Consider the following 23,074-nt stretch of genomic DNA (forward strand, 5'->3'; position numbering starts at 1 on the left):
GTTTTTTTTATGCTTGAATGATTCATGATGATTCAGTTTTAAGTGGCTTAACATACACAAAAACATTCCTCTGAAAATCCTCGTGTAAAAGGTGACTGAAAAGACCACTTTAAAAAGTTACGTTGACGTCAGCCTGTTATTTCATATGATACATGGTTTCTTGGGCAGTGACAATTATGGTCAAGGTCAAATACAAGGCCTGGTATATTGTTGTGAAGTTTGAAAACAATCCACTAAGAATTGTGGGTAATATAAAGTTATTAGTGATTTTCACTTTTGGTCTGACCTTGAACTTGACCTGATTTTCACCTAAATTAAATCAGCTCGAGCTGTTATTGGTATGTACCATCACACAATTTGAAAATGATATATTGAAAACTGGGCGATACACTGCTAACGAACAGACGGACAAACAGAAGGATTACACACTCCCTCCCTTTGGAGGAGAAGTACAACAACGTCTGGCTCACTGAAAGCATAATATGAGGAGTGGATCGAGACTTGCACAGAGCTGCATGTCCCAAAAAGATCAGTAAATCAAAGTTTTTGTTAAAATACTTTATTAAGAACTTTGAATGGAAAAAAACAGGAGCGCATTAAAATGCAGCAGACAGTTTAAAAAATATGTCAATAAAAACACAGCTAGTCGTGGTGGTCGACTGCACGAGTTAATTTACACATTTCTAATTTTAAAAAGCAAACATAAATCAGTCAATATAACAGTGAATACAATTTACAGGAAGAAATCACATTTTTAAAAAAGTGGATGTTGGCAACGCTACAAAACTCGATTTAGGTGTTAAAATGCATATTGGTGTAAAAACGATTATATGAAGCTAGTTTACAAACGCATGTTGACAGGATACCAGAACAATCTACCTGCGTGGCGACATTCAAAGGAAATATTTTAGTCGTGCCACAGAGAGCGACAGAGCGTACGCTCAGCAGGGGTAAAAACAATGGAGCTCATAGACTCAGTGAGCCATGCTTAGCTAATACACATAATGCACTAATATAGAAGTGTTGGCACAACCTGGATAGTGAGGACTTTTAAATACAGAGAGCCGCATCGCACGTCATGATGCATGCACGTATTCAGGGACAGACTGATCATATCAGATGCAAACAAAGCCTGAGAATTCATTTAAATTCTGTAAACAGGGACGTTGTTGAAGCCAGAAACACATTAACATTCTTACAGTATACAGAACATGGAAAAATAAAACAATGCTGAGTGATGATTTTGGCACACTTGATGCTGAATACAAATGTGAGCTTCGCGGTCAGCAGCACGGTGCTTTAAGCCCACAGCGTGCAGCTGTTTCCTTGGTCGTGATGTTTTATCACCTGTTATGTGCAAACACTGTGAAGAGCAATAAAAAAAAGGTTTCAGTATTCTGATGCTCAAGTTTGGCAGATTCAGGAAAACTCTGGTTTTCTTACAATCAACATCTCGAACAAACAAATTCAGGATATTTAGGAACAAACAGAAACTGCTAACTCGGTGTTCTCCAGATGCAGTGTGTGTTTAGTGTTGTGCTCAAAGTAACTCTTAAGGGACTGAAGCGGTAAACTCACTTCTCTCTCTCAGGCCTTGTCCAAAGCTGTGTACCAGTCTGATGAGGCCCCAGAATAAAACCACTTTGATCACCAGTGAAATCAAAGCCCCGGTTATAGCAGCTGCCTCCACTGTGTACGTAGTGTCCTGGAACCATTTCTCTGCCACCTGCGATTAAAGCAAAATCATTGTTTCCCCGCAGGCGCCTGTATCTGAGCGCACGGCTCAGCCAAAGAAGGGAACGCCAACATGCGGCGTCATCCTCACATCACAGAGGCGCTGTCCTCTGTGATGTGAGCAGCAATCGTGTCAGAAAGTGATTTTTGGGGGGTTTACTGGAAATACTGAAAAGTAACTATTCAAGTGCTACGCTAACTGCATTTATTACTGCACCTAAGTCACTCCCTGATGAGCAAACTTCACAGCACAAATAAACGGATTTGAAGTCTTGGTATAAAAAAGGTTTATACGGTCTATAGCTGTTTCCACTGTGCTGCTGTGCAGGACTCACTGTGAAAGGAAATCTCTGCTTTGAGTGACTTTTCACATTTCGTAGTGACAGAAAGACTGTATAAGATGTCACCTGTTATGCTAGCCATGTTAGCATCCCATTTAATAATACAGTGCACTCCGCTACCCAAGCTTTACATCTACTCTCATCCAATGATTGTCATGTCCAGATTTGAACCTTGAGGCTTCAAAAAGGTAGACAACAAACTAACGGGTGACATCAGTGGTTCTGCCATCTGATATATACAGTCTATGAAACTACGATTACACCCCAGCGCCAACAAATTTTGGATAGTGTGTAAAATGTAAATTTAAAAAAAATCCAGTGATTTGCAAATTTCGTAATCCCATAATAGAAAAATCATATTTGATGTTTGAACTGAGAAAATGTCCCACACAGGAAAATCATTTTGAATTTGACAGCAGCGACATGTCTTAAAATCGCTGGGACAGAGCTGTGTTTTACACTGCAGCATCCCCTCTTCTTTTAACAACACCTGATATTTTGTCTGGGAACAGAGGAGATCAGCTGCTGGAGTTTTGGGAAAGGAATGTGGTCCCATTTCTGTCTGATATAGGATCCTAGCTGCTCCACAGTTGTGGGTCTTCTTTGTTGTATTTTTTATTTCATTGCGTACCAAACTGGGGAACAACCTGGACTGCAGGGAAGTCACTACCGCACCCAGACTCTTCTACTATGCTGAAATATCCAAGGCCTTCCCTGAAAAATCTCTTGCCTTGATGGGAGCATAAGTCCATTTTAAATGAGCTTTGGCGAGGAGCAGATAGTGGCCCTTCTGGATCAAGTTCATATTCTGTGTTCACAGATTTCTGTAATTCCTCCTGAGCCCCTGCAGTGATTTCCATGCTAGCATCGCACCTGTTTCTAACGCAGTGCTGCCTGACGGACGAAGATTTAGTCCTTGTCCCTTGCGCACAGAGATTTCTCCAAATTCTTTGAATATTTTGATGATTTTATGCTCCGTAGATGTGAGATGTTCCAAGTCTTTACAATTTTACATAGCAGAAAATTATTCTGAAATTGTTTAAAAACTTGTAGATACAATTTTTTTGCACATCTTTACTCCTGAGAAACGCTGCCTTTCTAAGAATATCTTTTTATACCCAATCAAGTTACTGACCTGTTGAAAATTAACCTAATTAGTTTCAAAATGTTCCTCCAGCTGTTTCTTTTTAGTGCCACTTACTTTTACAGACTTTTGCTGTCCAGGTCCAAACTTTCCTGATATATTGTAAATAAAGTTCATGAGATTTGCAAGTCATTGGATTTGGTTTTTATTTACATTTTCCACATTGTCCCAAAAAACTCTGGCACAATTTTCTATTATAAATTCTCACAGATATGATAAAATGTGTATTGATCCTCAATAGAAAGATAGCCCCCAACAAAGGCACCGGTTGGTCATATTTGAAGTGCGAGTTGTGTGACGTACTTTGGGACAGTCATTCCTAAGCAGGATTATTATTAGGAAGACTCACTTCATAAAGCACACTCACACAAACGGAACAACAAAATGTGTAATTAAATAAAATATCTGAATAAATGAGGGAAATCTCAGCCTACCGTGTACATCAGATACACAAAGAATGCCACCTGAGGAACGTTCTGCACCATAAAGATCCAAACCAAAACTTTCTTTTCCTTTAAAACCTAAAAAACAAAAACAAGTGGTTACAATTGGCTGCTCTTGAGCTTGTGACTGTTTAAAGTGCATCTATGTTTCTTTTCTTTTTTGGTTTATTGTCGCTTGTGACTCTCTGCTGTGACCAGAGGATGTATAAAAAGGTCTCACCGCAACAGCGCCCACAACTGTAGTCAGGATGGCCCAGAACACTCCGACACCCACGATTATGTTGTTGGCACCAGTCGCGGCCAGGCTCGTTGTTAAGATCAGGGCACACAGGCACAACTGAAAAGGTCACACCAACAGCACAACGTCACGAAGCCGCTCATCAGCTCTGTTAAAAACAAACTCACCTCACTGTAGGACGCTGAACACCAAGGAAAAAAAGCATATGACGAGGAGCACGTGCAGAGCGACATGCTGCACGTGTGAAATGCCAAAAATTTCTACTGTAAAAAACAAAAGGAGAATGTGCGTATACCTGAGCCTGCAGGTCAAAGGTCACCATGGAGAAACACAGGTTTAGCAGGAAATACTGCTCTTGAAGGCACTCCAAGGCTCCGCCCACGCGGAACGCCATCATGTTCGGTCTCCGGATGAGCAGCGTGGTGCAAAAGATGTGCACGACGCCCAGGGTGACGATGCACACGAAACGCACCTGCCACACAAACAGATCGCCGCTGTTCACTCAGTTTGTGCTTCAGGTTTGTGCACGGTGAAAAATTAAAGGCTCTGCAGTTATTACATCAAATTATTCTCTATCATTCATATCAGTCACCCGCCAGTAAAAAAGATGGTTCAGTTTGCAGAAATGTGGCATTATTCAGTAACTCAACACTCAGCTGCATGTACAGTAGACTGTCCGTGATATGAACTGCTCTTGTTGGGGCTTTGCATGCTTTTCAACAGAACACTGGTGGAGCTGTAACAGGTTTACCACCTTAGCTTTTATGTATGTTCAGCAAACACCAACACACAGCAATAACCATCAACGTGTCGTCTCAACATTCACTCATTGGATCACTCATTCACACATACAGTCACAGCGACATCAAGTGGTGGAACTGAGAATCATCTAAACGGGAAGTAATCGTTCACGATGTCTGCTGACACGTTTCCTTTGGATTTTCCTTTTTGTTTATTTTGTTTCCTTTCGTGTCTTAACAGCAGCAGCAGGAAGCAAAGATGACACTATTCAGAGCTGACGCATACACAGTGGGGTCCAGAAGGATTTTGGATGACGGCACAAATTTGATTTCCTTTTTCTTTTGTACACCATGGCAGTGGATTTTAAATCAACCTATCAAGCGTGTTTGAAGTGCAGACTTTCAGCTTTAATTGAAGGAGTCAAAACTACCTGGAAAATTAAACTGAGCAGATCAAAGCTCTGGAGTTCATTCCAAGTGTTCAACTTGTGTTTGGTGAATTTCCCTGTGGAAATCTCTCAATATGAGGCTTGAAAGCATGTTGATATGACCAAAATCTCATATCCCGATAAAAGACATTTCTCATCCCGAGAACAATATATATCACAAAATGGGGCTTTTTCTGTAAATTCTGTGAATCTCTGGCAACCCCACTTGTGTCAAGTGTTTTCAGCTGGGCGTCGTGTACCTGGAGTCGAGTGTTTTGACCGATGCATGAAACTGCTGCGGGGAAAAGCCTGTTGTAACGTTTGAGTCTAAGGTTTATTTAGAGCAGCTGACGGCTATTTTTTGCTTCTCATCCATAAGCTCTCTCCATACTCTTTCTCGTGATTCTTGCGTAGCTGGTTGAGTCTGTGCTGGGGACTGGTTTGCGGCATAATTTGAATAGTACAGTTTTCTGGTCCAAACTATGTCCGTGCTACAGGGGTAGCCCCTCATTTAGGAATAAGGTCCTCGATTTGTTTTGAACAGTCCTTCTGTTTGGAGCTAACGTATTCTGCCTCTTTTTTACTGGCTATACTAGGGCTGTGCGATATGAACAAAATTTCATATCCCGATATAAGAATTCTATCGTCCCGATAACGATATAAATCACAAAAATGTAACATTTTCTGTAAATTCTGTGAATCTCGGGCAGCTCGTCTTGCCGGAAGTGTTTCCAGCTGCGCGTCATGTAGCTGGAGTCCAGTGTTTTAACCGATGCATGAAACGATACATTTTTAGACATAAGTTGTAACAGCCGCCGTTTTCTTTGTGAGTATTTATTACACGGCGTGCTGCGGGGAAAAGCCTGTTCTAACATTTGAGTCTAAGGTTTATTTTTTAGCACCTGGCGGCTCTTTTTTATTTTTCATCCGTAAATAATCTGCTCTTTCACGTGATTCAGTTTATTTTGAAAAGTCTCAACAGGATCTTGAGCTTTATTGTGAAAGGTTTATATGGAACATAAAAAAGCGGACACGCGATGGTGTTACCGTTGTTGTTGCTAACCACAACGCATAAAAACAGGCGCTTGTCTGTCCCTAGTGTGGTTATATAAAATATAAGAGAAAGAGAGAACTTTAAGAAATTAATATAGCCACTACAGTGACCATCAAAACGATGAAAAAATATTGCTGTAAACAGTTTATTTTGCGACACCACGAAACAAACAATAGCGTAAAATGAAACATAGACGTTTTTATATCGTCATCCGATATATATCGTTATATCGAACAGCCCTAGGCTATACTGGTATTCTCTGTGCCCTGATGAAAAAATATTGCCGTAAACAGTGTATTTTGCAACACCACAAAACAAACAATAACGTATAATTTGAAGCGACAGATGTTTCCATATCGTCATCCGATATATCTCATCATATTGCACAGGCCTAGTTGATAGGAGCAGAAGGAGGCCATTATTAGGCTGAAAAATCAAAGGAAGCTTCCAGAAAGACAGCAAAAACGTTTGGTGTGTCCTAATCAACAATCGGGCTAACTCTGAGCAACCACCGAAGACAACTAGAGTGGATGATCGCAAATTTTTCCTTAGAGTTTAAAAATAACTTCATAACCTCAAAGCAAGCCAAGAACACGCTCAAGAAGATATCACTGTGAAAGGTGCAAACCACTGGTTACACTCAAGAACAAGTGAGATTAGACGTTGCCAGAAAACATCTAAAAGACACTTTGGACAGATGAAAATATGATGAGAAGAGAAAAGTGTGGAGAAGGAGAGAAACCACTTATGATCTGAAGGAACCACATTATCTGTCAAACATAGCGTGGGCATGTATTTCTGTTTATTGATGACTGCTGACAGAAGGAGTACGATTAATGGAGAAGTGTACAAGGCTGTGCTCTCTGCTCAGATTCAACCAAATGCTGCAAAACTGCAAAATCAACCCAAGAGTTTCTCAAGGAAAAGAAACGAGACATTATTGAATGAACAAGTCAGTCACCTGATCTCAACCCAGCGTGCTCGGCTGGAACAGCTCTCTCCGAGCACGTTTTCGGTTACTGAAAACAAAACTGAAGGCAAAGAGACTCACAGCAACTAGCAATGGGAGGGAGCTGCAGTGAAGACTGGGAAGAACATCTGCATTTGGTGACGCTCGTGGGTTCTAGACTTCAGGAAGTCAAAAGACATAAAACATATATATCTCAAATTATGTTTGTTTGTCCAATCACTGCTGGGCCTCTTAAAATAGAAAACTGTATAAAACTGGCTGTAATTTCTAAGGTTAATTAAATATTTAAGTTAATTAAATATTTTGTGAAAAGAAAGCTGAATGAAGTCTGCACTTCAATCACAGGCATGTTGACTGTTTGATTTAAAATCCACTGTGGTGGTGTACAGAGCGAAAACTACAACAACTGTCTCATTTTTGCAGCCATTTTTACATTTTCTCACATTGCTCATATTAACATTAGTATCTTTTCTGGTTTTGTTCTGCAAATCCAAATCAGTCAAAGTTCTATTTGCTTTTTGCACGAGAAATATTCACGATTCCCTCCAAACTCCTCACCAGCAGCTCCTGTTGGCCTTTCGTCCCCAGCACGGAGAAGTTGACCACCGATCGAATCATCACTACCAGCACGCTGAGCACGAACGCCACCAGCTCCTGTCGGTTCTCCTGCAGCACGCCGCGGATGATGTAGTAGATGCAGAACACTGCAGGGGGCAGACAACAGGCAGAGCTCACATGCAAGACAAGCACTTTGAATAAAGATGAAGTATTTGTACTGTGTGTGCACACCGTTTCTCAATCATATAGCTTAAGGATATAGGTATACAATACAAAGCTTTTAATGAAGCTCTGTGTAAAAAATGTTAATGATCATGAACAAAATCAGTTACTTTGCTACTCTGTTCATCAAACATCTCCTCAGAGGTAACATTTACTCTACACTAAGCTCCACAATTTATTTGCTAATCATTGCATTTTTCTTTTATTTCAGTTTTACACAGCATCCCAGTGTTTGTTGGAAATGACGCTTCGAAAGCGGCTTTAACCTCCTAAGACCCAAACTCTTCCATGGCATGCATTTTTAATTTCTCTTTGATATTTGGGCTGATTGGGACCTGATGAAAGTAAAAACAAAGAATTACCTGATGTTTTTTAACCTGATTTTTGTTTCTAAGAAAAATGAGAGCCACATATGAGGATATTCGTTTAAATTTTCGATAGAACAGTAGCAGTATAATGTCCTCGTAAGTGGATATCAGGCCCTTGTAGAGCAAAATTGAGTATTGTGGTCTAAATAACCCAAAATGTGATGTCCACATATGTGGACGAAAGGTCATAGGAGGTTAAGCAAAAGTCACCATTTCCTCAAATCTCTACAGGGCAGGTAGAGAGTGCAGCTCAAGTCATTTTTATGGGAAATGCTTCAGCGAGCTGTAAACCTGAGCTATGAGGAAATAAAGCTAGCTCAGTTGACATAAATCCTCACTGAACACATAAGCCACTGGAACTGGCTCCTTCCACTGAAGTTTTCATCATATGATTGCAACAGAACAACTTCTGCTTTTTAAAAGGAGGCGGTGGGGGTGGTGATGAATGCTGCAAATGTCTCTTTTTTTCTTGCCCTCAACAAACTCACCTATTCCAACTAGCTGGATCAGTGACACAGTGAAGTTGTCCTCATCGGACACGTCCGTGTCCGTGTGCTGCTTGTAGAGGCTGGACACGGTGAGGCCGAGCAGCGCCAGCAGAGACAATATGGCGAAGCAGAAATAGACCTGCAGCAGGCGCGGCAGCTCCGACCAGCGCTTTATCTGCAACAGCATGGAAAGGACAAAGAATGTGAAACAACCTGTGATAGCCACAACAAAAAAATTCACAATCAAAGCACGAGAGGAATGAAAACATGTGCTTCACTTCCCGGCACGGCAGCGCCAGTATCTCACCGGGCCACATGGTGTCAGGATCAGTTCCTGGTGTCTCGGCCTCAGGTTTGGAGACGCGAGGTCCGAGCCATGTTGTGGCTGGTTGCCCAACAGAGGACTGAGAAAGTAAACAAATTTTACATAACTGCAGAAGATCATATTCATTCAGGTCACTAAACTTAAAAAAAAGCACTGCTCACTGATAAAAAGAGAAACTCTAAATAAGCCGGGATCCTTCTTGCTGTTACATGCTGCACATTCAAATACAGAAAACATCCCACAGAGGACGACAAACATAACAGATATTTATGACAGCAAACATTTGAATGTGTCACTGGTTTCAATAACAACATTAATGATTGCTCGGTGTCACAGTGAAAGCTGTGTCTACTTGTGCATTTCCTCCTACGAAATATCAAAGGTTTTCTTATCAGAGGACCGGATCATAAAATAAATATGTTTGCGGCACCTTACTTCAGCAAATGCTGAGGTCTAGAAAAATGGACCCTAGGAGATGACAAACACACCCCACGTTACATGCGGTGTCCTCCTAAGGTGTGCTCACTGGTAAATTATGATGTGCAGAGAATCCAAAATATCAGAAAATCAGCTGTTCTTACACTGATACACAAAATTGACGAAGGTCAGACATGCACATTCGATCTGCCCCCGGAAAACAGCACTGTTAGCTCCCATGCTCACTGTTTCACATGAAAACACAACAAAATGTCACTGTTTGCGAGGAATAGAAGAGTAGACATATTGACACATTTAGCATTTGATCTCAAGAAAAATATGACACATTGTAAACTGTGTGGAGCAACAGTCGCTGGTTAAAAATATGAAAAACTTCTCATATGAGAAGACTAGACTACATAATCAACAATCAAGCTCTTTGTTTACCTGTAGGTGTTCCTCAAGGCTCATTTCTAGATCCTCTTTTTTTCTTTTTGGTATATTAGTGATTTTCAATCTGCTTGTTGCAAACTAGTAGCACGTGAAAATGTGTATTAGATATGCTGGTCTACCGTGTCTATTTCAAGCTTTGTCTCTCCAAACGAGAAATGGACACAGATGCAGAAGCTGCAGTAAGTTGTACTGAGTTGCCGTACCAGCACAGGGAGACATTTTATTACAAGCCAACATGAAAATAATGACGGGAAAGCGCTAAAGCAGACATCAGTAACACATTTACATGTACATATTATCTGCCTATCTTAATAGTTTCTTAATAGCCCAGTATTAATAGTTACTTGATAGTATAGCCTAATAGTTTCTGGCAATTAAGGACCCTGGTATGAAGTACACTTACACATACCTTCCTTGCTTAGTAACAACTTCTTGGCTTTAAATGTATTATCTCCCACTGCAACTTGTGCATGCATGTGCTTTTCACATTTTGAAGAAGAAAATTTGAAATGGACACAGTGGACCGGTGTGTCTATAACATGCTTTGTCGTGATATTGATTGGCTTGTTCTGGAGCTAATACTCTTTGCTGATGATGTTGTTATATATGCATACAGTAATAATGAAACTGAAATGTTCTACCAAACTTCCGTGATTTCTTAATTGATATTAATTATTGTATTAGTACACGGTCACAGTCTGGCTTTAATACTTTAAAACTATTACAGTCTTTATATAACAGAAGATTGGAAATATTTAATAGACTAGCATTATTGTTATCACTACTGTTTAATTTTACAGAAGCACAGCTTACTTGGCTTTGAAAATCTTGTTTAACACATGAATATTTGTCTTATTTATAAATTTTCACATAATTTGGATCCTCCACCTTTTAGTCATTACCATACTATTAGGGTAAATAGAAACCAAACTACACAGAATACATACGATATTTTAAAATATCAGTTAAAAAGATGGCCAATCGATAACCGGAATTGCCACCACTGAGGTGGTTTTTATCTTGTTTCTCTTTAATACATCTGTCTAACTTTTCTCCTTTTACATTTCAGTTTACATTCATGCATCCCCAGCAGGGCCAACTGGTTGTGCATCATATCAGGCTGAAAACTATACGAGGCAGAGCTTTTGCAGCAGTGGCCCCCAGACTCTGGAAGTCTCTCCCTCTGAGCTTCAGATCTGTAAACTCAAGGGTCGCTTTCAAAATGCAGCGAAAATTTTTTAGATTTGCATTTGGTTTTATCTTGAAAGGTGCTGAAGAAATATTTTATATTTAAGTACATGTACTTACATTGTCCCAATTAAAAATATACAGATAAAAATGCAGAAGTCCTTATTGTTACTGCTTATATAGATGCTTAAACAGTTAATACAAAGACAGATATTTCCCAGCCAGGTGAAATTACTCCATTGGTTGGGAAACTGCCAAATCTAGAAACACCATCCTGTAGACAGTTGATCATAACCTCGTGACTTACCAATAATTTCTACAGTTGAGAATTGCAAAACTAATAATTTACCTTCACACTGAACATGAATTGTGCCACACACAGGAAGCCCATCCTTAGTTGGGGCAACTAAAAAGACATTTTAAGCATTAATGTGTCTTTCCTGTTTTGTTCCTCTGGTCGTTTATCTTTGTTTTATTTGGCTTGCATAAATATGACTTTATTCATATTTCTACAGAGGTTACAGTCGTCCGTGCCAGATTCAGTCCTCCGCATACAGAAGACTTGTTGAACCATAAAGCCTCTACATTAGCTCAGACTCCATATAAAGCTTGTCAGATGGAGGCTCACAGTTATAAATAACAATAAATAACCCGTTTATTGACATTAATGGGTGTGTCCGGTTATAGCGAGATAATAAGGTGTACATGTACCAGCTGTCTGATTACATTTTATCACGACGCAAAAGCTCGGTGACTAACAGAGAGAGAAATAAAAAGTAACTTTTACAGTTAAATGTACGAATTAAGCTGCTCACCTTATCTCGTCCATTTCCTGGCGGACTACAGCGCAGCAGCTTACATTCCCGAAACCTTTTCAGTTCGTCTCCACCTCCAGCCCACACAACTTCAGTTTCACATTTTGCAATGTAAACAACGGGAACAGTAGCCTGGCCAAATTCTTCTTCTACTGCTTCATTTGTTGCAGCGCGAAAGTGCTGCTGCCCCCTCGTGGACCACAAAGAGGCTTGCACAGATTGATATTCACATTTTCATATTTTATGAATTAAATATATATTTTAATAATTTATATACTCTGCTAGTCAAAAGCTTGGACACATCTTCTCATTAAATGCTTTTTCTTTATTTTCATGACTATTTACATTGCAGATTCTTATTGAAGGCATCAAAACTATGAACGAACATATTTAAAATTATGTAGTAAACAAAAAAGTGCGAAATAACTCAAAACATGTTTTATATTTTAGATTCTTCAAAATAGCCACCCTTTGCTTTGATTACTGCTTTGCCATTCTCTCGATGAGCCTCATGAGGTTGTCACCTGAAATGGTTTTCCAACAGTCTTGGAGGAGTTCCCAGAGATGCTGAGCACCTGTTGGCCCTTTTGCCTTCTTCTCATCCCAAACCATCTCGACTGGGATTAGATCAGGTGACTGAGGAGGCCAGGCGATCTGGCACAGCACTCCATCACTCTCATTCTTGGTCAAATAGCCCTTACAGAGCCTGGAGGTGTGTTTGGGGTCATGGTCCTGTTGAAAAATAAATGATGGTCCAACTAAACACAAAATGGATGGCGTGGCATACCACTGCAGGATGCTGTGGTACATATAATGGTTCAGTGTGCCTTCAATTTTGAATAAATCCCCAACAGTGCCACCAACAAAGCACCCCCACACCTCCTCCTCCATGCTTCACGATGGGAACCATGCATGTAGAGACCAACTGTTCACCTTTTTTGTGTTGCACAAAGACATGGCAGGTGGAACCAGAGATATCAAATTTGGACTCATCAGACCAAAGCACAGATTTCCACTGGTCTAATGTCCATTCCTTGTGTTTTTCAGCCCACACAAATCTCTTCTGCTTGTTGCTTTTCATTAGAAGTTGTTTTCTAAGACTTAGTCTAAATCTTGCCCTGTCAAGATGCCAATGTTCACATTTTGGACAGAGAACACAGATGTGAATGGCCATTGTGAGCGACCATCTTTGAACAGAGAGGGTGGCTTACGGCACCAACTGTCTGCCATCTATAATCCAGATTTGAGATCCCTCGCCAGACGCCTTAACACCCACTCACATTCTGGGCCATTTGACCTAAGTAAATAACATGATAGGGTGTGGCTAGGTTTCACCCACACCTTCGCTCATGTGATTAGGCATAGGATCAATCAGGGGTCCATGACCTTCTTAGAGACACTCCCAATAGGATTTAAAAATCTTGGACTCTCCATCAATTGCTCTTAGAACTGAAGATGTTTCTCGTATGAGAGGTGAAATGTCTTCAAGGAAACTCAAAGAAGTCCAGACACTTTTCTTTCCAAGCTCCTTAGACTACAATGACCTGAATGACTGAGAACCTTCACAGACATATTGCCTTGCACTTTGGGAGCAACACCCTTCAATTAGTGCAGGAGCATGAAAGGGAATTAGTAGTGGTTTCTTAGCAGCTATTTGACCATAAAGGCCTGATTCGTGCAGTCTCCTCTGAACAGTGGATGTAGAGATGTGTCTCTACTCTGACTCTGTGTGGCATTTATCTGGGCTCTAAATCTGAGGTGCTGTTAACATGCGATTTTTCTAAGGCTGGTGACTCAGATGAATTTATCCTCAGCAGCGGAGGTGACTCTTGGTCTTCCTTTCCTGGGGCGGTCCTCATGTGAGCCAGTTTCATTGTATGGTTTTATGGTTTTTGTGGCTGCACTTGGGGACGCACTCAAAGTTTTAGTAATTTTCTGGACTGACTGATCGTCAGTTCTTAAAGTAATGATGAACTGGTAAGCACATCCAGCAAGAGACTACGACCTCTAATTCATGATTCACTGGAGTGGCCTAGTGTGTGCAAGAAAAGGTTTCCCTCACTTTTACATCACCAACAACCTGGACTGTTTGAATGAACAAGGTGGGGTTCATGGTTTCATGTTGGTTACCACATCCTGTTTGTCAGCTCCAACCCATCAGCTCATTCAGTTCTAAGCTAAAAACCACAAAAACTATGAAAACTACACATGCCACTGGGCTAGAGTACTACTGATATTACCACAGCCACGTGTGTTAAAATATAAATCTACTTATGTGATATGCTGATATCCATTAAATAAGTAGTTGAAGTCATCTCCAGGTCTGATATTAAAGCTGTAAACACCATATATAAGAATCAATTCATGACAAAAAGCACTTTGAGAGCACAAACATCCGCTAATGGAGCTCACTCTCTGTGCAGTATTTACTTTAGAGTAGCATGACAGATGTTTACTTTGATTACAGACATTATGGAGGAGTAGGTAATGGGCAATAGATATTGATTTGTAAATAAATGGAAATAAATATCTTATTGTGTAATGTTATACTACAGTATATTTTTAACTAACTGGGCAGCTCATTATTTTTCTTGGTAATAATTCCTTCAAAGGTAAAACACATTTTGGGTTGAATTTGAAAGAAAGGCAGATGTGTAATATAAAAGTGAGCGGTCAAATGTAACATGATATTTGGATGTCAAATATAATGTTGTCATTAAAATCAAAGGCAGCAGAATTTCAAGTACAGTTTTAAAGATAAAAGGCATTTTATGAAAGTTTGACCTTATTTGAGCTTGAATGAGAGGTCAGGGGTCAAATGTGACTTGATATTTTACCTCTTTATATGGAAATTTCTTTATGTTGACACCACACATTTGTTTCCTACACACTGTTTATTTCTAAATATGCCGATTTCTCTGTCTTTATTGTCCATCCTGAGCCATCTTGGTAACAGTGCTAGGCATTATTTGTTTATTGTTTATTTGGTTATTAATACGTCTGTATTAATAGTCACCAATGAAATCAGATTAAAAAATATGTTGTTCTCAACATTTTACAAACTTCACCACGTGTGCTGTTGCAGAAGTCATTCCTCTTGTGCCGACGGAAAGCTTAGAGAATGTATAATTTTTTGACAAGTGTCAAGTTTGACGTGAGCCCCACCGGAAACATGCTGATGGCAGTATGAAATTAAAAGCACAATTTAATTAATTAATTAATTTTTCTCCAGAAAAAGCCAGGATTTTTTAAAGACTATAAATAAGTTAGAAAAAGCCGTTTAGAGAGATATTTATAATGAGACAAACTTGAACTCATGATCCTCTGCAAGACCCCTGCATTCGCCGCTGGAGATTTTATTTTGAAACTTCTGATCTGTGGCTATTTCGATGTAACTTGACGCATGCGCATTGTTAGCAACCATGTTTCGAAGCCAGGTGCACAGCTGTACGTAACCTAGAAACAAAGGTAAATTCTCTTTAACAGCGGGAAGGTTGTTGCGATGTGGGTGTTGTCCGGTGTGGATGAGAGCCCAGCGTCCTCTGTGGGTGACGCCGCCTTGTTATATTCAGTGCAGCAGCAACAACCAGCAACAACCAGCAACGGCTGCTAGCTAACCTCAACTTCCTCCTGTGATAAAAAAAAAAAACAAAAACCTTCCCCCTGTGACAAGTCCGTTGCCTCGCTGAACCGCTGTCTTCTCAGTATTTGTCTGTACAAGCCTAGGCAGTCAGGTTACAGAGAGAGGTAAGAGCTGGGTCTTCCTCGTGACGTGATATTTTTGAGTAGTTTTATCTCGTCACTGCGAGTTTCTGCGGGAAGAAGCTAGTAGCCACCCCCAACCTTGTACGTGTCAACCTTGTTTGTGTGTCGTTGGCGGGGTCCTTGAAGCCTCGCTGTAACTCAGTGTTATCATCGGTTTAAGTGAACTTTGATCTGGTTTCATTCACCGTCTGTCCTCAGTCCTAGTCCTAGACACATGTACAGCTGCTCCTTTCAATTGCAGGACTTTAACGCTGAAGGTTAGTCGTGCAAAAATTAATAACATAACAAGCTGATTATATTCATGTTTTCATCAACGGAGGATACAGTAGATAGGCGTTATATGCAGTGAATGGACTTTATGTAACATAACACAGCTTACCGTGTTGAACAGTTTATGAAGTAATTTCACTGTGCACTTGTGTTTCTATGTAAACTATTGGAGCAGTGTGGGATAAATGTGCTTTGTTTGGTTTTTAAAGTAGGGCACAGCATTACAGAGCAGGGTGATTTATTTAAAGATTTTTTCCCTTCCCTGTGATCTTTCCTTTTTTTCCCCCCAGTATCTGCAGCAGAGGACTAGTAAGGAAACACCAAAACAGGAAGTGATTTCCAATAGTCACAGCAAGACCGAGAGGTAGCTTGCTGGACCTTTCAGAGGATGGACTGAGAACCAAAAAACAAACAAGCAAACAAACCCTAAAAAACTGAGCCACATTAAGAGTCCCCCTTTTGGTGGGGCCCGTGGGGGGCCCTCGGGCAGCAGGAATAATGCCGGGCAGCAAGCAGCCACTCTGGTGCCTCTTGTCGCCGTTACGTAGCCGCCAGGAGCGAGTGGTGCTGACCCGCAGTGAGAGCCTCCCGGGGGAGCAGGTGCTGAAGATCACGGTAACGGAGACTACGGTGATCGAGGCAGAGTCCGGGGTGTCCAACTGGCGCTCCATGACCTATCTGGGTCTCTGGTACTTCTTCAGCTTCTGCACCTTGTTTCTGAACAAATATATACTGTCGCTGCTGGAAGGAGAGCCCAGCATGCTCGGTAAGAAGTAGTAAAATCATTCTGCTGCTTCTAACACTGATTAACTGCAATAATCACAAGATAAGAAACATGCACCTCAGTCATGAATCTTAAGATTAATGAAAAGCCATTGTGATTCAGATTGATGAAGGGCAACTTTCACATAAAACTCAAGAACGGCTTGCTGAGACAATACTTATTGTTTTAGATTGTAAAACTACTAGTGCAGCTGTGGGTAGGTGGTTTGGTGCATTCAAGGAGATTTTAATTTACCAGTAATGAGGACCTGTGTGCAGTGGCGGTCCTAGCCTGTTTGGCGCCCTGGGCGAGCACTCCCTCTGGCGCCCCCCCTCACCCCTACCAAACCCCTGGCTTTGAACTTTTCTTGTCCATCTTGGTTTTAATTTTGCACTCCAGTATGAACACCCATCCCCCAACCCGAGAATCACCACAACATAACCTAATAACCTAACCTACACCTTAGTTCACAGATTCGCTTTGTCTAGGGTTTATTTCTGGCATTTCACACAACCCAGGATTCAAATCATGAATACATGATGGACTTGGATTTACAACATTATGAATGAAATGTGCTCTATTTGGAAACAGCCGGGCCCCTCCCCTTTCGAGGGGTTGTGTGTGAGACTTTAAATCATCAAACTCTAAATTATAAATGTTAAATTGTTATTGATCCCTTTACCCCTGGTCCTAAAGTGTATATTTATTTTCTTACTCTTCTTATATTTATTGTTTGTTTACTTGCACTGCTGTAACAGGAGCCTCGTCGTATCGTCTCTCTATATACTGGACTGTATGTAGCGGAGATGACAATAAAGTTTACTTTGACTTCAGCAGCGAGCAGGCGCACCGAGGGCTCTCGCGCTCACTTTAAGCGTATAGAATTTCGAAAAAACATCGGTGCAAATTACAAGTCTGTATCATGATGTCTGGTGTTTTCGTGTTTGTTGGTTTGTTTTTATTTTGTTTTACTTTGCAAGTTGGTTATTAGATGCTGCTCCAGCCAGCCAGAGAATCCCCCACCGCCCCGCCCTCTCCTCCCTGTGCCGCAAGCAGCAGGCGCACCTCGCAAACGGAGGGCGCCCTTACTCCCAGCAAATGGGCGGTAGAAAACCGATCGGTGCCTATGCCAGTCCCACTATGCGCTGGCTGATGTCAATTTTTTTTTTTTTTTTGCCAATGCCCGTGATGCCCCCCCACCACCACCACCACCACCACCACCACGATGCTGCCCCAGGCAACCGCCCGTGTCGCCCATATCAAAAACCGCTACTGCCTGTGTGTGCTAACTGTATGTTCATGTGCATACCATTTTTGTTTGTTCAACTATGAACCGCACGTGAGCTGTTATACAGGTCGACGTGCAGAACAGCACAGCCAAGTGAAAGGTAGTGTGACAAGATGACAGAAGTGAAATTACAGTGACACAAATGATCCGGTGATCTGAAGTTCAGTTTAAATAGACAACTGTTTATCCCACATCAGTCTGATGTCAGCATTTTCGGCATGAATGGGCCCTCATGGTCAGACAGGAAACATATTCATTACAGCAGTATTTTGAAGTGTTTTCTCCCTCATGAAAATTAATGTCTGCCTTCGGTTTTTTTTGTGTGTTATTTAACTGCCATTTTCTTGCTAGGTGCTGTTCAGATGCTCTCCACCACCGTCATAGGCTGCTTAAAGATGTTTGTCCCCTGCTGTCTGTACCAGCACAAGTCCAGAAACGAGTACCCCTCCAACTTCATCATGATTATGCTGTTTGTCGGACTTATGAGGTGAGATTGTTTGCTATCCTGTAAATATGCAGATTAATAACAGATTGAATGCATGCATTTGAAAGGAAAACAGACCTCATTGAGAATTTTGTGTTTTTTATAAGTGCAGCTTGATAAGAAATAACTCTTGACTGTTGTTGCAAGTTCAGCACAAACGCCATCATTGTCTCCACTTGCAGGTTCACCACAGTGGTTCTGGGCTTGGTGAGCCTGAAGAATGTTGCCGTGTCATTCGCTGAAACAGTGAAGAGCTCGGCGCCCATTTTCACAGTCATCATGTCAAGACTGATCCTCGGGGAGTACACGGGTAAAGTTCACGTTGCTGTGCTGGCTTCAGGGCGTGTCTTTCATATGCGAAGGAACAGTGAACGCCTTATTGGTGTTGGCGTGCCTGGGTGTAGTCAGACCAGTTAGGCAGCCGCAGCTCTGGTTGCTGGTTTAGTTTAGATAAACACGGGGATTCATTCCACCTATCCCTTTTGTGTGCAGGGCTGTGGGTGAATCTGTCCCTGTTCCCAGTCATGGCCGGCCTGGGCCTCTGCACAGCCACCGAGATCAGCTTCAACATGCTCGGCTTCTCCGCTGCTCTCTCCACCAACATCATGGACTGGTACTGCAGCACACAGCACAGCTTTTCCACCAGCGGTGTATTCCCTACTTTGCCCTAACTCTTGTCTCTCTGATCTCAGCTTACAGAATGTGTTCTCCAAAAAACTGCTAAGTGGAGACACATACAAATTCAGGTAAAATCATGCTTTAAGTTAAACGGGTAGTCTCACTGAGAGCGAGGTCTGTCTTTCAAGAGAGACCTGCGTGCAAAAAGCATATATACAAATAGAGACAAACGGCTAGATAATTAAAGGGCACATTGTACATGATCATAACTGAAGAAAAACAAGTGCAAAATGGATAATTAAACCCTTTAAAAGACTTCAGTGAAATCATTTAATGCAGCTTTTTGACTCTAAGCTGTAAAAGGCTGATGGGGTAAACACACAGCTTTTTTTTTTTTAACTTGGTTGTCTTATTTCAGCCCTCCCGAGCTGCAGTTCTACACCAGTGCGGCAGCAGTCATGATGCTCATACCTGCCTGGCTGTTCCTTTTGGTGAGGCAAAACAGAAGTTCTTAATTTCCAGACTTGTTAGGCACTACAATACTTAAGAAAACAAGCGGGTAACTTTCTTGATGGTTCTCTGTTTAATTTCCAGGACATCCCAACGGTTGGGAAGAGCGGACAGAGCTTGATCTTTAGTCAGGACATCATCCTGTTGCTGCTTTTCGATGGTTGCCTGTTCCACCTGCAGAGCGTCACTGCCTATGCGCTCATGGGAAGGATTTCTCCTGTTACTTTCAGGTAGGACACAAAGTCAGAAGCACTTTATCCTGCATGCCACGAGTTTCTTGGAGGCCATAGTTCCTGCTACAGTTAATTAATTGATGTATTTGAACCGCCCACGCTTAGCGTAGTAGATAACCACTTGTTGCGTCTGCAGATTTTCAAGTCACACCAGTATCATCTTATCTTATCATCTCACCGGCACTGACTAAAGTCTGTTCTCTGCTGTAATAACTTCTGCTGACTTTGACTGCTCACTGTACAGCATCGGTTTGCACCTCAGTGCTGTCTATTTACAATAGACAAACCAATCCATTAGTGAGCGTATCTGAATCCACAAAGTCCAGCGTGTTTGGCTCCCTATCCCACCTGACAGATGGGACGTGTGCTGCAGATTCCAAAATAGCTTCAGTGAAACCACAAAATGCTTAAACTTTACTGTGCTCTGCACAAGAACACGAGAGACAGCAGCAGAGATGCTGAGGCAGAGCGTGCCCAGTACGGGAATGCTCTTAAGGAGCTCGTGCACACACTTCCCAATATAGACCTTTTAGATTCTGTAGCTGGAAGTTATTAAAGTGGGCCTACTATGCCCATTTCCAGCTCCATATATTTTTCCTTGGGCTTGAGTTGATTATTTTGTATATGCTTCACTGTTTACAGCGGGTCTTTGTGCAGGTATTTTAGTTCCATCTCTCTAAGGCGTCCCCTGATTTAGCCCTTTTCTTTTGATTGGTTGTGCCCCACTAACAACAGCTTGGTGAGGCTTGGAGAACATGTTAGGGATTGCTCCTTTCTTTGACATCACACAGAGCCGAAAGAAGAAAAAAAAAATGAGAGAAGGAGCTTTTAAAGCAGTCTGACATGTCATGAGGATAACTTATATGTACGCTGAAATTAAGATGTGAGACTGTTTAATCTGAGAATTCACCGTTCTAACATTTATATGCAGATCATAAGGATGAATATATAAAAGTCATATTACGAAGTTTAAACTGGATGAATTTGTTGTTAACCCCAGTAATAATCATCCTCATTCTTCCTCAGTGTTGCCAGTACTGTTAAGCACGCCCTGTCTGTGTGGCTGAGCATCATTGTGTTCAGCAACCAGGTAACCATCCTCAGCGCCACCGGGACCGTCCTCGTGTTCATCGGGGTCTTCTTGTACAACAAAGCCAGGCAGTTCCAAAGAGCAACCTTACAGGCCATGGCTGCTGAGCAGAACCACAAACCCCTTCTCCACGACCAGGACTTCAAAGCCTCTCAGTCTCACTGAGTAGCCCGCTCTTGAAGCTGCAGTGCTGCCTGAAATGAACTGGAAGCATCAACAGTTCACTCCGGTTCAAGAGCTTCTGTCTTTCAGGGTTCCTTCAGTGTTACTGTTAAAGTAAACCATTTGATGGCTTGATGAGCTGTGGGTGTGTGACCAAGCTGTCAGCCATCAGTCATCCTGTGGAACATTCTCACCAGTATTTCTTTGTACCTGACCGGATTACCACTTTAAGCCTTTTTGATCCTTTCTTTGTCTTTTATTGGTCAGTAAAAGGAAGCTCAGGGTGTTTTTCCTACATATGCATTCCATTACAGGCTAGTTTCTCTCATCTGTGGTATAGCAGCTACTAAACGCATGGGAACTGCAAAGCTCGGACGCTGTAAGATTTAAAATTTTGTAGTGATGTTAATCTTCATTGTATAATCCAGTGTAAAATGTATCTTAATAGCGTCTGAGTGTAGGATGTATGAAGGGCTCCAATGCCCGAGGTAGGAGGCCTTTTTTGAGGCTTGTCCAGCCAAAGCTTAAGACTGCTTTACACGTTAGTAATCCATGTGTAAAACACTTGGATGCCACATTATTGCATTCTGAGAATGCTCATCCTCTATAACGTTAGAGCTTTTTTCACTTTTTTTTTTTTTTTGTGTACACATAAAGCTGACGTGACCACTGATCCACGCTGGGATGGCAGCCCTGTTAATCTAATCAGGAAAAGAGGACTGAAAGAAGGAATAAATGGACAAGCTGCTGTTTTTATACATTTATAACCTTTTTAAAAAACAGTTTATTACAACTTGGGTTTTATTTCTGTAGTTCTTGCCAGTGGCTATCAAGCTTTGTGTCCAGCAGTGCGCCAGCGGTGTTTTTATTTAATTTTTTTAAATAAACTGTAAAATCCGCACTTGAGGTGTTACTGTGAGTGTAACTATGTTCCTTCGATCACTTGCTTAACAGATGTTTATGCATCTTCTTGTTATTTTTGGTGATTTGTTAAACAGAAATGAATTTTAAACTGAAATAAATGAAACACTACTTAATAAAAGAACCACAGCTGCGGTAGTTTTCCAGAACCTCTTTGGTGGGCACCACATTTTGTGTGTGTCTGCTAATCATCTGCCATAAACATGGCAAACTTCCTGGTTCAGCTCTGCTTGCTGCAGTTGTAAACACTCGGTTCTCTTATGTGGTGACAGAAACTTGTAAATGCTTGCTTTTGATTGTTCCTCAACCTAAAGGAATCATTTACCATATGTGGAAAACAGCTGATGCTTTCCAGGCTGTTTTTCTTTGTGGATCTTTTCCTGTAGAACTTACTCCACATTTTGCATTAAAAAAACAAAACACAAATGACAAAAATAAAACCCAAGTTGCAGTAAAAACAAAAGTCATCCTGTGCTTGTCACTGCAAATTTACACAATCTCAGTTCCTCCTTCTGTCCTCGCTGCTTCTAATTTCAGCATCTGACCTGAAAGTGGAAGTTCCTCCACCCGTATGTAGAAAGTCATTCTGACCGTACCCAGGACATGTCTGTCTTATTCATTTCCAGTTTGACCGTTTTTGCTGTGCCTCGAGAAGCAGCTTTTCTTCTTCTCTTACATGTTTGTGGCCACAGTTTAACCACAAGAGCTAACTGACTTGAACTTTTTGTCTTTACATTGAAAACATTTTTTTTTCTCCCGTGTGGGCTCTGATTGAACATTCAGACGTTAAGAATTGATCTTTTTGTACTAACCTTCCACTTTGAGTCTTTGAAATGCTGCTTCAGGAGGCAATTTTCAACATGCAGATGCTTTTTTTTCAGTCTGTTGACCAGGTTCAAAGTGTTGTGGTAATGATGAGCTGTGTTTGGAACTGTGCAAATCAAAGGTGTAAAATTTTTTGCAGAGGATGTAAAAATGTTTGATGGACACTGTGCAGAAGATTAAAGTATTTTCTTTCACTATGCCGTGTGTTTAATAGTATCA

At 41.2% G+C, this 23,074-nt stretch overlaps 2 protein-coding genes across 4 annotated transcripts; one reads left to right on the plus strand and one right to left on the minus strand.

The window, feature by feature from the left end:
- Nucleotides 1-546: 546 nt before the first annotated feature.
- LOC146364114 (uncharacterized) lies at nucleotides 547-12,067 on the minus strand. Its single transcript, XM_084916706.1, has 9 exons — nucleotides 11,927-12,067; nucleotides 9,036-9,132; nucleotides 8,729-8,903; nucleotides 7,651-7,796; nucleotides 4,196-4,372; nucleotides 3,883-3,999; nucleotides 3,654-3,740; nucleotides 1,579-1,726; nucleotides 547-1,363 (listed from the first exon to the last, which is right to left on the minus strand). The coding sequence occupies exons 1-9, from the start codon at nucleotides 11,938-11,940 to the stop codon at nucleotides 1,344-1,346; spliced, it is 981 nt and encodes a 326-aa protein (XP_084772832.1). The 5' UTR covers nucleotides 11,941-12,067; the 3' UTR covers nucleotides 547-1,343.
- Nucleotides 12,068-15,310: 3,243 nt separating this feature from the next.
- Nucleotides 15,311-23,052, plus strand: LOC146364115 (solute carrier family 35 member E2A). Of its 3 annotated transcripts, none has more exons than XM_084917715.1 (9): nucleotides 15,311-15,394; nucleotides 16,252-16,727; nucleotides 18,364-18,499; nucleotides 18,679-18,806; nucleotides 18,989-19,109; nucleotides 19,189-19,242; nucleotides 19,533-19,605; nucleotides 19,709-19,854; nucleotides 20,884-23,052. In XM_084917715.1, the coding sequence occupies exons 2-9, from the start codon at nucleotides 16,460-16,462 to the stop codon at nucleotides 21,110-21,112; spliced, it is 1,155 nt and encodes a 384-aa protein (XP_084773841.1). In that variant the 5' UTR covers nucleotides 15,311-15,394; nucleotides 16,252-16,459; the 3' UTR covers nucleotides 21,113-23,052. The 3 variants fall into 3 exon arrangements, with proteins under 3 accessions (XP_084773841.1, XP_084773842.1, XP_084773843.1); XM_084917716.1 differs by lacking the exon at nucleotides 15,311-15,394 and adding an exon at nucleotides 15,401-15,673; XM_084917717.1 differs by lacking the exon at nucleotides 15,311-15,394 and adding an exon at nucleotides 15,680-15,948.
- The last annotated feature ends 22 nt before the right edge of the window (nucleotides 23,053-23,074 follow it).

This window comes from Perissodus microlepis, chromosome 20 (assembly GCF_051167445.1).
Source record: "Perissodus microlepis isolate ML-2025 ecotype Zambia chromosome 20, ASM5116744v1, whole genome shotgun sequence".
NCBI classification, from domain to species: domain Eukaryota; kingdom Metazoa; phylum Chordata; class Actinopteri; order Cichliformes; family Cichlidae; genus Perissodus; species Perissodus microlepis.